This window comes from Cavia porcellus, unplaced genomic scaffold (assembly GCF_034190915.1).
Source record: "Cavia porcellus strain 051 isolate PalLab524CR breed Dunkin Hartley unplaced genomic scaffold, mCavPor4.1 scaffold_8, whole genome shotgun sequence".
NCBI lineage: Eukaryota > Metazoa > Chordata > Mammalia > Rodentia > Caviidae > Cavia > Cavia porcellus.
Window position 1 is genome coordinate 30,843,107 of NW_026947491.1, and position 16,566 is coordinate 30,859,672.

Sequence of the window (16,566 nt, forward strand, 5' to 3'; positions counted from 1 at the left end):
TGACAGAAAATTCTGTTAACTCCTGTTTACACCTGGTATATGAATTATTACAAAATTTCTTGATATAACTAGTGAAAATGGATTTTCCAAAAAATATTTTTAATGTTCTATTTTTCTGACTTAATGAGAGAAATGATTAAACAATATTAAAACTTTTTATTTAATGACATGCAAAAATATTTACCATTGTAGATCAACTTGAAGGCCATGCCATCTACTGATTAAATTATATTAATGCCTAATAAACAATATATAAAAGAATCGATCCATACATGTCACTTCAAAATGTTAGTGTGTTTAAGTTTATAGGGCTTAGCACAGTCTAAACATGCCAGAGAGATCTTAAATGGCATTTTTAAAAAGAAAACTTCAGAAGCCTTTGATATATACAGGGAGAAAATCGCACAGAAAACAAACAGGCCTGGGAAAGTAGCTCAGTGGGAGGTGCTTGTCTAGTATGCCTAAGGACCCCAGTACTGCAAACAAACAAGCAAACAAAAAAGAAATGGGGTGGGGAGCATGGCCATCAGGCACACACAGTCACATATCAGTATTCAAAATCCAGCTAGAGTTAATAAATACCTTGTGATACTGTTAGTACTGAATTCTTGCAAGAGAGATTCTGGCTCAGTGCGGGGCATTTTTAACATCTAATTTAATGAAAATTGCATTTCCCACATCCCTCCAACCTCTCCTGCCCTACAGCCTCCTCCTAGGCCCACCTCCTCCAACTATAAAAGTGTTCTTTTTTCCAAGAACACCGTTATTGCTTTCATGGTATATTTTTCTAGGAAAAAAAAGTCAAATAATAACACCTAAAAGTATAAAAATTTGTCTCTATTCAACTCAAGCTATCAAGAACAAAAGGTTCATAAAAGCTGAAGAATTTCACAAAATTTAAACTTCAAGTGGTCTCAAAGTGTTTCAGCTCTATTTTCCTTGCAAAAGAAATGGTAAGACAAGTGGTAAAAGTACAGCAGTGCAAATCTGTAACAGGGAACAATGTTCAGCAGGCAAATAATTTTCTCGCATTTGGGCTATGTGGTTCCTTTCCATTAGAAAAATGCATCAGATATGGAATGTGCACACACATCAGACTCCATCTCCCACACCGAGACGACGGCATCAAAAGGTTCACAATGTTCTGGAAACAGCTGGAACTCTTTCCCGTAGTGACTTACTTATCCTGCTGAACTGATGTGTTTCCCTGAGAAACAGTAAGACGATTAAAGACATTCAGTTCATTACGGGGCCGGCTTGGTGGGGAAGAAGGAGGTGAGAGACTAGCCTCTGAGGTTCCAGAATCTGAGCTACAAGAAAAAAGAACATTAAACAGGTGGCTTTAGTTAGTTACATTTTGTTAGGCAGGTTATAGGAAACATGCAGTTTTTCATTAGCAAATTCCTGCATTTCATCCTTTCTTTTTTTGTAAGACAAAATGCTCTCTGAACAATTTCATTTCAAAGGTTTCCCAGTGGAGTTTGTTACACTGGCCACAAGATAGCACTAAAGAAAAATTCTGTCTAATGAAATTGGAAGGACAACAGTAAAGCAAGCCAAATTTTAAACTACACAAACTTCAGACTTAAGACCAAATTGCTCAGCTTACAGATACAAAAACAAACTCAGCGCTTGAGAGCAATTTGCATGTTCTGTTGATTCATTCATTTTATAAAAGGTATTTGCTCCATTCTCCCATTTTCCAATTATTCTTGAAGCATTCAGATACAGGCAATTGAATCTTTAAAAATAGAGAAAGCCAGGATGACAAGAAGGATCATTCCTATGACATTCAAGTCAGCTAAATCAGTGGTCAAAGTAGTGTGTGCTCTTTGGCACAGGGGATGTGGTGGTAAGATTGTCCACTTAGGTACAGAAAATATATCAGCACTTCTTATATTTATTTTTATGTTAACGAAATTAAAGAAGTCGTCTTAACAATATTTACACATAGACTGAAATAGATGCTGTACTTCGCACACATGTCTAAACTCTCCTGTCACATGCGACATGCTGGGTCATCTAAAAAGAAGCAATATTTTAACATAGTCACTCTCATCCATGAGACTTCTGCATACCGCTGGGTTTCAGTTTCTAAATGCCAAGTTAGGTGGATCATTAGATCATATTATGTACTGATAATCACACTAAGCCTCACAAAAGAATTAACTGAGGATAATATCAACAATCCAAACTTACAGCAAGAAAATGATACAACTAACACACCCCCATGATTAATACTAGCTTTTTTGTCCACTGAAGAGGTAGTCAATGTCAGATGGCACTCCAAATTAATTTCAAGTTTCTGTAGAAGACAGTTTGAAATGTAAATTTAATAAGCTTCAGTCCAAGTACATATTCACTGCCTCAATGACATAGAAAAATAACTGAAAAGTAAGTTAGCGGACATTCACAAGAGTAACTACTCAAATCCATCAACAGGCATGGGTGACCAGAAAGTCAGAAGGCCAAGCTGATGGCTGACTTGATTGTCCTGATCAGTCACATCAGTCATAAACAGAGCCAAGCAACCTGCAAATTAAATTCACCACTGTTCTAAGCGTCCCGTGCAGCAGACACCTTCTACAGCTCGGTAGATGAAGGCATTCGTTACTCACTGTTTTTGTTCCTTGGCCTTTGATTTCTCTGCTTTCTCGTAGGCCTTTCTCCTACTTACAGGGGAAGGCTCTGGTATTTTTTTTTCTGGTAGAGATGATTGTCTGGAACTAAAATAGGAAAAGATTCCTTAATTGCCCTTATATTAAGATATATGTGTAAGTAGGGTAGTCAATCTAGAATTTTAATAGGTTAATAACTGAAATGAGAAAGATTATTTAAGAATAAAAATAAAGCTAAAATAGGAAAATATTATGAGTTAATTTCAGTTGATAGAAGCTTGATAACTATATTTAATATAAATTTTTTAGTAATTTGAGAAAGAAGTAACTTGAGAAAGATTATTACTGAGGGCCAAACAAGAAAACTAGGATAGAAAAACATTGCATAAGTCATTTTTATTTGATACAAACTTGATAGATGTTTTTTAATTGGCAGTTCTATTAACGATGCACAAACCTATTATCTCTGAATGTAAACATCAATACTACACTGAAAAATAACTAATATTTTATTTGAAGTAATTAAATGATAAAGTTTAATGGAAAATTGTTTCAATTAAAGAAAATTTATTTTATAAAAGTTTACAGGAACAAAAATATTAGGATATCAAAATACAAGAAACAATGAGATTCAATACATTATTTAAATATAGTAAAAAAAAGTCATACAGGTAATCACACACAAATATGACAAAATCATTCTGCAGAACTATTATTTAGGTAATAATTAGTAGATATGTATATTTGGCCTTGTAAGCTTAAAATGTTGAATGACTACTATATAATTAAAAATTCAGAAATATGATTTTTGTATATGATTTTAATGAGTTTTAACTCCAAAAAAATATATCTTTACCATTCCTGGCTAGTTACAATCATAAAGAAAAAAAAAAAAAAAGAAAAGAAATTAGAAACAAAGACTTCCAGAATGGCTCTACATGACTCGCATTTAGAAGTGGAAATCAGCCAGGCCTGGTGGCACATGCCTCTAATCTCAGCATTCTGGGAAGCTGAGACAGGAGGTCTGAGAGCTCCAGCTCAGTCTGGCAGTTTAGTGACTTAGCCAGACCTTATCTCACAACAAAGAATAAAAAAAGGCTGGGATGTGTAGCTCAGTGTAACAGCCCTTAGTTCAATACCCAATGCTGAAACAAATGAACAAAAAAAAAAAAAAAAAAAAAGTGAAAACTAAACACAGGTAAACTTCAGATGCCTAGTATCTCTAATCAGAAGGAGTCACATTTTAGAAATCCTGCATCGTGTAAACCATAAGATTACCAAAATAATTTTACTTTATGAATAAATCCTGTGCAGTAATGGTTTATAAGAATTATAGCATTAAGCACATGGAGTCAACTCTTAAAACTGCAAGTATCTCTGGGTGTGACGGTGCACACCTGAAATCCCAACACTCAGAAGGCTGAGGCAGGAAGATCATGGCAAGTTCAAGGCCAGCCTGAGTTATATAATCAATTTCTGTGTCAAAAAAGACAGAAAGATCAAAAAAAATTTAAAGAATAATCTCCTGAATTTACGAAAACCTGTCACAAACAATATATATTTTTAGATGAAAAAAAGAGAATAAAACAAAACAAACAAAAAAACAGAATTACCTGAATCTGGATTCCAGTCACAGATTTAGTCTTGAAGTTCCAAACTCCCTGTTCATCTGATTGACTAAATGCTGAGCACATGCAAGTTTCCAAAATCTATCCTCAGTTCAATATCACTATTTTCACTAAACGGATTTCTTCTACTCTCATTTTACCACAAGAACAATGAAGCCATACACACTGGTTAGCAGTATTGTATAGTTAATTATAAAAGCCATGTCAAGCGCATGCAAGAAAACTGTCTTCATTAAAATTAATTTTGGAAACTAAGAAGGCAGATGGCATTACTGAATCGAAAATAATGGAAATGTCTTCATAAGAAGAAGAATATTATAGGAAACAGTTATTCCAGGGTGCAAACTTTGTTAGTTTTGTATTATTTTCAGAGTCTTACACAATACATGCCACTTTTGTGGAAAATATTCCTCAACTCAGAGATATATGCATTTCAATAAACCACTTGCTAGATTGCATGGGAGATTTAATTTGAAAAATGTTATTTAAAAAGTTTACAGGTGAATGATCTAATTTTACCATAACTGTAACCAAAATATAATTTGGTTAATACATTTAACATAATTTTAAACAACACACACATGCACACAAGGTATGCATTTACTAGCCCATGTAGGAAAATCTTTCTTTGTTCTCAAAATAATAATGAAAAACTATTTAAGCAAGATCTGTTTTAAATAGAAAGTTTCTTGCTCAGAACGTCAGATGGGAGAAAGGATATTCCTTCCTTCAAATCTTTAATAATCCCTATGAAAATATTTAGTGCAACTACTTAGTCATACAATTTGCTTCAAGGTTAAGAATTAGAAACACCCAAAATGTATTAATTTTGTAAATGTTCTTTTTTCTTCAAAGGGGTCAACAAAGAAAGAACTAGGATATAGGTAATTTAAATCAAATCTGAGTTGCCAACCTTCTGTTCATATAAATTATAACTTGAACTATTTCAGGTGTCCCTAAATAAGTTTTGCCTGTAATTCATATTTCGGCCTTCACGCAAATTACAGTTCTAAGGATGATCCTCAAACCTGGAGAAAAAACAAAGCAACTCAACAAAGAATATCTCACCTTACACTATTTTGACAGTCAAAAAAATTAGGGGAGATAATACCTAACAGATACTATTTTGAAAATGAGAGATCTTTCTTACATAAATATTTTTAAAAATAGAAATAAGAAACGAGCCACATGCATATTTTTTAAAAAGCCAAAAGAAAGAAAGTTAGTGTAGCTGGTCCAGACTTACATGCTGCCTATCTTAGAAGGTAAGCCAGATGGGGGAGGAAGCTCTTTGTCCCTAGCAGCAGTGCCACTGGTCTCTGCATTCATTCCAATCTCTTGCCCCTCTGCAGCAGGGATGAGAGCACCAGACAAGGAGGCATCTCCTGTACTAGTGTCTGGCGCTAGTTCACTGCTGTCTGCATACAGCAATTCCATCTGAGTGGTGGTTCTCCTCCGAGCCTAGTCAGAGAATGGAGAAAAAGCGATCAGAAGCAAACTTCTGGATGGAACTTAATTAGGAGACAGAGATTTGTATTAGTTTGAAACAGGTTAACAACATCTAGCGTGTCTTTCTCCAACAGATACATCAAACAGAGCATGTGAGACACTGATGAGCCAGAAAAGCCCTTTGGAGCCCACAAGGACCCCAAATGGGCACCATCTGTATGTGCTGGGCAAAGGACTACACACTGCATTACAGTGGTGTGGAGGCAGGTGGTGCCATTATGCCAGTTCACAAATGAGGAAACTAAAGCAGAGGGAAGCTAAATAGTTTGCCCAAGGTCATAAAGACAGTAAGCAGCAAAGCCAAAATAAAAGCTAGACAATTTTCCTCCATCGCCTCTATACAATCATGCCACAAGTGGCTACTACTTTGATATATTTTTAAAACGAGAAAAGGGGGGAAAAAGCAGAAGGAAGAATTTTTCTGACAAATTCTGATTTTTCTCTTGTTAAAATACTTTTTTTTGGGGGGGGGCGGGTTTTACAGGGAATTGAATTCAGGACCTCACACTTGCCAGGCAGGTGCTGTGTCACTGAGGTATATCCCTAGCTTCAAAGCTTTTTATGCTAAATTTTCAATTTTTTTTTTAATTTTGACAACCTATTGTCTTATCTTTAATCTGCCCACTGGATAATTCAATCCCAATCTGCACCAATTTACAGTAGTACAATGAGGCTAATAGTTATTTTCTTAGAAATCAAATTCACTGAAGTATTCTCTGCTTCCTCTTGAAAACCAAGTGAACACATCATCAATGAATGTGATCACAAGCCTCCAGAGGCTGGGCACGTTGTTTTATTAAAATGTATGTTCCCTGTGTCTAACACAATACCAGTGTAGATCTATTTCAAATATACACTCAACTTTGTTTCTTTAATGAGTGAAAAAGAAATCACATGAGATCTTAGCAGCATCTCTGCTGCTAAGTAGCAGGTAGAAGAAGTAGCAGGTAGCATTTCAGAACACTTTTGGAAAGAAAGTGCCCTTATAGCACTACTCTCCAGAGTCAAGGTTCTAGGACAAAAAGGAATTTATTCTTAGGAATCCCTAAATAGGGGTTCTTTCAGGAAATGACCTTCAGGTCACCACTTTGTATGTCTCTCTGACATCTTGCATGGGCATGACTAACTAGGCTTGGGCAGGGCCTAAAAAATTAAAAAGTACCTTAAGAAATTCCCTTCTCTGCTTAGGACTGGAGCTAAACCTTACCAGAACATTTTCTTTGAGGTTTCATAACCTGCTCAGTCACTCAGGACAGTGAAACACAAGGTTGCCAAGCCAAAGCTCAAAGACAACACAAAAAGAGCCTGGAGATGATGGGGGGAGGGGGTAGTAACTAGGAACTGAACTCAGGATCTCAGGCTTGTCAGGCAGTTTTGTGCCAGTGAGCTAAATCCCTGGTCCCTGGAGATGATTTTTCATTAGCTTTCCCAGTGTTTAAAACATAAGGGAATATTATGTAAGAATCCATTTATAAAATTTCTCTTGAAAAAACAAAGGATCTGGCTAGCCTTAGGCTCCTGTTTCAATAAGTCAAAAATGAGCAAGAATTTGTGATGGCTATTTGCTTTAGAAGGGACATGTACTCTGTAGGTAATCATACGATTGTCACACCACTACCGCCTACTCACGATTTCACATCCAGGCCAGACAAGTAGTATTCTTTCAAATCATTCAATAAATATTTACTAAAAACTGTAAGAATTCCTAGTTATCAAATATCTGAAGATCATTAGTTAATTTATCTGGTATCAACTGCAACCATACTCAATATGAAGTATTCCGTATGTGTCCTGGAAATTTAACAGCAGGCATCTTTACATATATATATATATATATATATATATATATATATATATATATTGTTTTGTTTTGTTTTTAAACATCGGTACTGGGGATCAAACTCACGACTGCCTGCTTGCAAGACAGGTTCTTATGCTGCTGAGCTAAACCCCCAGCCCCTATACTAATATATTTTTAAAACCCTACAAAAGAGCTGGCACATACCTGTAATCCCAGCACTCAGCAGGCTGAGACAGGAGGATGGCTGCAAGTTCAAGGCTAGCCAGGGCTACATAATTACAGAGTGAGACCCTGTCTCAAAAAACAAATCAAAACCTACAAATATGCATAACATCCTCCTTTTAGCATGTAAATTACGAATCAGTTTATTATTCAAACAACCTCAGAACACTAGTTAAACAAAATAAATACTTAAGAACATAAAAGAATGCTAAATTTCAAGCCTGCTACAAATTTCCTAATTTCTACTGTATGCTACAATGTGTCTGCCAGTCACCTAAGAATTGGCTTTTGTAATCACATTATATCCAGCAAGAAAAGTGCAAGAATACAGAAAATTGCAAGTTCCAACAAGAGTCTACAAAAAACTTTCTTCAATAATTAAAGAGGAATAGGAAAAAAGTAAATTTTTTACAAATGAAACACTTTTGGAAAAAATATGCCCACTTGTTAGTGTATTAAGAGCCAAATCTGAGGCCTGCATGTTTAATAACAGCAACAACCAAGAACAGTAGAGAAAGTTTCCTGGCATTTCTCAGGTCTCCTTACCTTGCTTTTTGATTTTATTTCACCACAAAGCTTCATAAGGTCTGAAGACAGATTGCTGCATACAAATGAAAAGTTAACCACAAGATTAAATGATAATTTATGCTTACCACTCTATGTTTATATCTATGAAAAAAATGTATACGTGTATGGAAAAGACAGGAAGGCAATACTTAAAACCAAAATGAATTTATTAAGAAATAACTCATTCTTCCTTAAACACTGGTGTTTTTATGTTCAAGTATATGATGATTAAACATGATTTAGTTTGGTCCCCATATTACTGTTCTAGTGCTCTTCATTAGCCATAAAATTCAAAATTATTTATTTTATAGTAATTGATACAAAATAAAAATATGAAAAAGCTTATAGCAACAGGTCAAATCTATTCAATCTCTAAACGTTCTCTTACCTTCCATCAGATCCAGGGCTGTTTAAAGGTGCATCCTCATCAGAACTATCCTCTACATTTTCTATATTAAAAAAAAGCCCAAAATGTGTTATCCACATATTACAATTTGAATGGTGACTACAATCCCTCTGCTATACAAACATCAGCTCAAAATCTCAACATGGGCACTGTGGTCTTAGTAACTGACTGAATATATAATTGTGAAACAGTATTTCTAAGAAATTCCTTGATTATATGTTCTGGGGGAAATATGTTTAAAATAGGAAAACCATGAATTTAAATAATGATACCTGAACAACTATTATATTTATAGGATGGGAATAAAATAATGTATTTATCTGAGTATTATTAATTTTGTATTTTTATCCTGCACTATCCACACATAAAAATCTTTATGATTAAAAACACAAGGTTAAACCAGGCGTGGTGGTGCATGCTTGGAATCCAGCACTCACAAGGCTGAAACAGGAGGATTACTATGAGTTCAAGGCCAGTCTGGGCTACAAAGTGAGTTCTAGGGCAGCCTGAACTATGCAGTGAAACCATACCTCAAAAAATACCAAAAACAAAAATAAAAAAGTTAAAATAAATGCTAAGTGAGTTTCCTTTAATGTCCTGGTCACTTATTAACACTTAGTAAGTATAAACAGTATTCCTACACATATTTATCTTTTTTAATTTTTGCCTTTAAGTAGAGTATATAAAGATATTAGAAGTCACACATTAGCATGCAGCTAATCACATATACACAGGAGACAAAAACAATAGGTTTGCATGCACAGTTTTATAAACTAATACAAGCAAACCACTGCTATTTCAGAACAGTTGTAGCAGACTAGAAAAAAAGGGGAGAACAAACATATAAAACAAGTAGAAAAATCAGTAAATAAAACAGCCATAGAAGATAAACTATTTGAAATGTAAGCAAGCTCCTAACATAATGTTTAAAATATACACATTTTATTATAAAATCATTTCACAAAACTAAAGACAATATTATGAGAAACATATATGTTAATAAAATATATAGGATTTACTTTCTTTTTAAATTTTCTATCATGCATATATGAAGTATGATAATTCCTATCTATCCATACTTTCTAGCTCTCCACTGGTGTTCCCAATCTGGAGGAAGAAAGAAATTTACTGTCATGAGGAAAATGTGTAACTCACGGCCCTTCAGTCAAGGAGGCTTACGGAGTTGCTTCAAAAAGAGGATACTTGGAGCTAAGGTGATTGAATTCATTGATAATACAGAAACTAAGGTTACAAAGAAATAAGCCTAGCCTCTGTTTTCTTCTACAAAAGCAGGCTGCGATTTGCTGGTATTTTTCTTGCAGGGAGTGGTAAAACCAACCAGAATTCTAAGCATTATCTGAGTGCTTAGGAAAAACCACCAAACTCCTGCTTGTGCGTGTATGCCTTATTTAGAGATAATTATGTCTTTACATAACCAACCTGGCCAGACCAGAGAGGGCTCAGTTACCAACTCAGACACAATTTCAGGACTGAGACTGGCCTTAAGTACTAGAATTCTCTGGGCAGTGAACATGACATCACCTCACAATTGTACCCCCATCTCTGACACATTAACTCTAGCCTAAAGCCAGCAGCTTTTTTCATAATAACAACTTTAAACTGAAAGCAGAAACAAAATTCTCACATGCCCTAATATTGATCTATATCAGGGTAAACCGTCATAGTCTAATGTCACTGGAAGTTAACCAAATAGGTGGGGTGTTATACATACATTTATGTTACAAGGTAAAGAAAAGACTTAATACAGCAACTCTGAATATGCTACCTTTAGAAACACCTGCTTGTAAATCTATCCTCTGGCTGACATATCGAAACTTAGCTCTTGGAGTGTTCTCAGTCAACACTTAACTCATAGTAAAGGCTGTTCACTACACCTGGACTGTGCCAACAACAGAGCCTATGCTGATTCTTGTTTTCCTTCCAGGAGTCTGGAATTCTGGTACAGGCTCAACAAAGGGTACCTATGTGACCCTTGGATGCCGAATGCCTAACGGATTTCTCTGGCAAAAAGTCACATAGATTGCTGTCTTTGTCTTCGTGAGAAAAGACGGAACTCTGTGTGATCTCTCATGGGTGAGGAAGACACGATAAAGCTGTACTTGCGTTCCTAGAATGACTCTTCTCTGACCCTCCCCTACTTCGGTGCTGTCTTTCAGCTCAAATGTCACCTCCTCCAGAAAGACTTCATCATACCTCTGTCTGTTCCATGCTCCCATTCCTCCTTGCATGCATCTCACTCTCTCCCTCACTTTACAGTCTGTTCGCCACTTGTCACACTCAGCATCGGCTTGCTGGAGACAGAGTAGGGTCTCACTCATCTCTGAATCTAATACCTACCCTAATATTTACAATAAGTTGGAGATCTAACTAAAAGTTTTTAAAGTAAAGTATCTATGGCTAACTATTCAGGGTTTAACTTCCATTCTTCCTCCTCTAGCTCCTCTAATCTAGACAATGCCCCTAGTCTCTCGGGAAAATTCCACCAGGAGTCCTAGGTTATACCATCTGAATTGGTTTATACACTGCTTCTGAGTGTTCTTCACACTGTACATTGAAAGTTGCTTGGAAGTTGCAATAAGCAGCACTGCTCATCAAATTACAGCTTAGTGTGTTTCTGCATACGAGGACAGCAAAGAATTTTTCTTCCAAGCTAAAAGATATCGTAAGTTTCTATAAATGAGACATTAAGAAGAACAGAGGAGGAAGAAAACCCGCCCAAGGAGAAAGGGGAAGAAAAGCATGAAGAAAATACTAACAAAGAAGAGAAAAAAGAAGAAGTGGAGGACAAGAAGAGAAAAAAGAGGAAAGAAAGATGGCAGAGAGGGAAAAACAGAGGAAGAGGTAGGAGAAGGAAAAGAAAATTGCATAACACACAAAAGGGCAAAACTGTTCATGATGCTAGGTATCTGAGTAGCGTAACATGGTTCCCTTTAATCACTTCTAAGTGGCCTTATACTTCCTTGCCTTAGCTTAAACAGCTTAAAATAATAGATTTTGCACATGTACATTACACTATATTACACATATAGTGCAGTTGCTCTCAAGGAAATACTAATTTGGATTAATCTGCAGTGTAAAAATCAAACAGGTCTTATGTTTTATTTATCTGACCACTTATTACCTAAAATAAATGCAGATTCATAGATTATGTTCATTCTAATCACTCAAGAGATGATTACACTTCAACTTACAGCTACTCTCTCTCTTTTAAGTGTAAGCATTTAGAAAACTTAATCATTGTGTAATTTGGGGAAAGTTATGACCAGGATTTTAAACAATTTTTAATTTTTAAAAAACTTTCTAAAATAAGCAATCAGAATTATCACCAGTAATAAAATTTCCCCAATACTCCTAACCATAAAAAAGAAACCTCTAAATTCAGTGATTTTTAAAGTCCCTTCTATTTTGAAATTATTATGCTTATGATTATAGTACTGTATCAAATTATCCACACAAAGTACTTGGTTTTATTTAACTTATAATATTAGGTGTGTCTAATTTTATAAAAATAAAGGACAGATGAGAATCTAGCAAATATATATACAAAAGAACGTTATTTGTGAGGTTAAAACAACAGATGCAAGTTAATATAAAATATATATATACTTCAAAATAAAAAAAAAATATGTTGTGTGTTTTCCTATGAGAAAGAGAAAGAGCTCAGAAAATTTACGCCACTGGAGCCCAAATACTAAAAGAAACAATTAACTAAAACATATTCTCTAAACACCTAAAAATTTTAAATTCAGGAATGTTTAATAAAGACAAAAGACTTAGTATGTTTGTGATCATGGATACATTTCCAAAAACATCATGCAAAAACCAGTTGGCTACCAATAAAAATTTTCAATATAAAATGTACCACCATTAGTGTACATGAACAATTAGTAATTCATGCAGCTGTAGGGTACACAGAAAGCTAAACATACTTACCTAATGGTACGCTATCTAGATCTGTATAAATAACAGCAAAAGGAAACAAAAAGCAATACTCCAATCAAAACAGATCCAATGTTAAGAACTCTCACATAAAACAAGATTACGTAGCAGTTGTAAGATATATGGAATAGATGCCATAGCAAACACTTACAAATTCATTTTAGGGCAGTTAGATATGCAGAGTAAAGTAATGAAACTTGGTTAATCTTTTAAGTTCATTTAATAACCAACTCATTACCTTGGTTAATCTTCTCTGTCCATAAAAACCAAATTGCTTAATAAGGTAAAGTAAGCCTTTTAAAAATTGGTAATCACTTCTATAATAACTACCTCCCCAAAATTTACATACACATGCAAACTAAAGAAAGAATAATTATAACAAGCATAAGTAAGTATAGCATCTATTCAGGCAAGCCATTGAGGGAGAAGATATACTATGTTTCAAGAGCAATGCTATCATGCAACTTGTCAGCTAAAACTTCATCCAAATTACCTTGTAAAGCATGACCTAGTAAAGCATCCAGCTCAGGATTTAATTCTGCTTTCTCTTTCAGCATGTGGAATAGGAGCTGGTTCTGCGTAGCACTGGTTATTTCAGTTTGTTTGAGTCGACCCTCAAGTACTTTGATTTGTGCCTCTTTCTGGGCAGCCTGAAGACCCTGCAGTAACAACCACCACAACAAATTTCTTAGGTCATACAAAACAAATCTGCGTAACACTTGGGCTTTGACCTCAGACACAACTCGGTGCATCTCAGTTCCTTACTTACAAACTTGGAAACCTTGGACAAGTTTACCTATGAAAATGTTACTCTCTGAGTCTGTTTCCTCATGTAAAATGACATGAACCATACCTACTTCCTGGTACATTGTGGAGATGAAGTGAGAAAATATAACATTAAGTGTCTAGCACAGTCCTCGCACAGGACCTATCACATTTCCTGGTGACATACTGGAGGAAGTATGACATTTTTTTCCCATCTGATTTTCATTCCAGTTGCAAACAATCAGTATTAAGCCAGTTATGGTACGAAATTTGTTCGCTTTTTTTTGTTGTTGTTTTCTAAAGAAAAACATGAATTATTCTTCAAGATGTTTTATCTGTTCTAATGCACAAGTATAACAGATGACAAGCTAAGGAAAATTATAAAGATATTAACTTTCTCATCTCTATTATTAACTTCTCAACTGTAAAGACAGGATTAAAAATACTTCCAATTATTAAACTTCTTTCTTCTTACATAGAGGTTTAGTGAAAAAAGAAGCATAACTATAATAAATTGATCAGTCTTGGGTTTTCACAGGGCAGATGAGACTTACCTTATTGATGCCCATTGACAGAAAGTGATCTAACAGGTATCGAGCTTCTGTGAGTGTGCAGGCATTAATTACTGCAGTGACATCCAAGATCTCGCCTTCTTCCTGTATCAAACCAGTGTTTCATAATCATTACTTTTATCTGGATGTATTTAAGCAGAAGGCAAAAGCCTAATGTATTGATTTGATAGTACTGGAACAGACAATGAGACCGTTCAACAAAGTATCACATTTGATCCCTGTACCAAGAAACACACAGTTTACTTGAAAAAGGACACATTTACATTGTTGAGAATTCAAGACAAGATGTAATCAATGATGCCAGGCTTGTACAAATAATCAGCAAAATCACAGAATCAGCAGAGAAATCTCAAGAGCAAATAGAGAGTGGTTAAACTTGAAAATCAGATTTTAATGAGCTTTTAAAGATAAATAAAATAAGGACAAATACTTTCCATTAAGCAATTAAGTATCTTCTAAATTACAAACCTTTGCTTCTTCCATTTGCATGATATTGGCTTGACAATCAGAAATACTATCATTGATGTAATCTATGTTAGCAGTCAGTGACTCCATCTCCTCATTGATGCTAACCACATTCTTATCCCCCTCTCCACTCTCCTTGATTATCTTCTCTCTTCTTCTTGAAAGCTTTTCACGTCTTTTTGTGAGTTCTTCCCGTTGCTATTGAAAATGCAGATTATATTTTAAGAAGTGATGCTCACTTCCTCATGCACAATATAATCAAAAATAAAACAACAACCTAGTAAGTATTAATTGTACCCAGAGAACGAATTTGGAAAAGCAAAATTAAATGTCAGCCAAGACGGTTCCAACCTTGAGGAGCCTGTCCATGTCAGCTTCCATATTGGAAATGGTCATTTTCTGCATGATGATGTCAGTGACCCTACGCTCCAGGAGCTGCCACTTCATGCGGGCTGTCTTGGAGGTGAACACCCGGCCAGTCAATCCTTTCCTCTGATATTTTTTTCTATAATCATATAAGAACACATACAGACAGCTGTCACATACTGCTTTGACTATGTATTGCCCACTCATGGGACATGTTTCATTTGTGTACGCATTTGGTATTAATGACCACAAAGATCATGTCAGAAGGATCAGAAGAGTCATGCAGACCTGGTGCCATTTGCTGTGGGCACTGGTAAGGCCTGTACCCTTGCCACGGGAATTCTCATTTTCTGCTGCGTGCCTGCCCTTGATGCTTCTGTCTCCACAGCAGCTGCACTGGAACCCGTGTCCTGACCAGGTGCTTCTGAGGAGCTCAGCTTCCGAGTGACCTTCCCAGCCACTTTATCAGACATAGGCCTCACTTGCCGACGAAGAGCTGTAACCTGAAAAGCACCGGGATTGTGTCATACTTTCAGTCTGCAGAAATACATCTTGAAATCAGACTAGACTAATTCCTCCCAATGATCAACCTGCTTACTGTACCTCTTCAGTTTTGCGACGAAGAATCACTTCTTGGTTTCTTTTTTGGGCTTCCAGAAGTCTAAGTTGATGCTATAAGATAAATGAATAAATTGAAATAGTAAACTGAAGGATTCAGCGCTTCTCATCTTAATATATTTCCCCACGCTCCTGGAAACTTTAAGAGTTCTCAGCAGTACCTGAGTTAATCACCTGTCTCTGTCAGTACAGACATACCTCTTATTTCAAGAAACATAAACACATAGTGACCAGCCATCCCTGCCTAAAAAAAATGAAGTTACCTCTGTGCCATATACTTCCTGTAAAAATACTGTAGTGCTTACTATGTACAAAAACTTTTTACTTAGGAAACAATTTTGGACTGAAAAGGAACATGGATCCTAGTTCTGGTTCTATCATTTATTCAATTGCTCAATCTTTGTCAAAACTTAGGAATTAGGTTTGAATATGAACATCCCTTCTAGCATTTGAAGTATATTATGTAACACCTCGTATTTTTTTTCTCAAATCCAAATGGATCATTCATTTTATGTTTATACACATTCCTTTCTCATCAGAAGACAACTGAGGAAATTATTCCATTTCATTACAGCCATAACCACATTATCTACCACAGTGACAGACACAGAACCAAAGTTGATAAATATTTTTTAGCTGAATGCACTACCAAAACTAAAATTAATATACAGCTTGAAATTTATTACTACATTAAATATTCCTATTCAGTACAAATATCAAGCTATTTCATTTTTTGTATGGCACAGAAACATCATACTTCGTGTCATATTCAATGAATATAATGAGTAACAATTTAGAAAGACGCCAAATATGCACACAAACAAGTGGGAGTGGAGTCTGAGTTCCAGCATTGTTTGGGATTAGCAAGTTTTTCATCTTTATAATATAATACAGACATCATATGCTCAGATAAGATTCAAAGTTTCATCTCAGGAGTTAACTGTTCAATATCGATCTCACATATCTCATATGAATTAGTAATAATGAAATAGTACAATTATTCTTGTCACCCAAAAGAAAAAAAACAAATTGCCTAAAAGTAGAAATATTATACCCAAATTTCCATCAA

The 16,566-nt window shown here is 35.3% G+C and overlaps 1 protein-coding gene across 11 annotated transcripts in view; it reads right to left on the minus strand.

Moving 5' to 3' along the window:
* Kif21a (kinesin family member 21A) overlaps window positions 1-16,566 on the minus strand; it is a 145,577-nt gene that overhangs the window by 19,494 nt on the left and 109,517 nt on the right. For 4 of the 11 annotated variants that reach the window (XM_063254551.1, XM_063254543.1, XM_063254544.1 and 1 more), the window contains 12 exons: window positions 15,483-15,551; window positions 15,168-15,382; window positions 14,865-15,018; window positions 14,517-14,711; window positions 14,031-14,132; window positions 13,205-13,370; window positions 12,706-12,726; window positions 8,734-8,794; window positions 8,325-8,379; window positions 5,493-5,707; window positions 2,619-2,726; window positions 1,182-1,310 (listed from right to left, as the gene is read on the minus strand). In XM_063254551.1, coding sequence (XP_063110621.1) covers window positions 1,182-1,310; window positions 2,619-2,726; window positions 5,493-5,707; window positions 8,325-8,379; window positions 8,734-8,794; window positions 12,706-12,726; window positions 13,205-13,370; window positions 14,031-14,132; window positions 14,517-14,711; window positions 14,865-15,018; window positions 15,168-15,382; window positions 15,483-15,551 — 1,490 coding nt within the window. The remainder of the gene's footprint in view (window positions 1-1,181; window positions 1,311-2,618; window positions 2,727-5,492; window positions 5,708-8,324; window positions 8,380-8,733; window positions 8,795-12,705; window positions 12,727-13,204; window positions 13,371-14,030; window positions 14,133-14,516; window positions 14,712-14,864; window positions 15,019-15,167; window positions 15,383-15,482; window positions 15,552-16,566) is intronic. The other 7 variants (XM_063254550.1, XM_063254548.1, XM_063254549.1 and 4 more) reach the window with 2 other exon arrangements.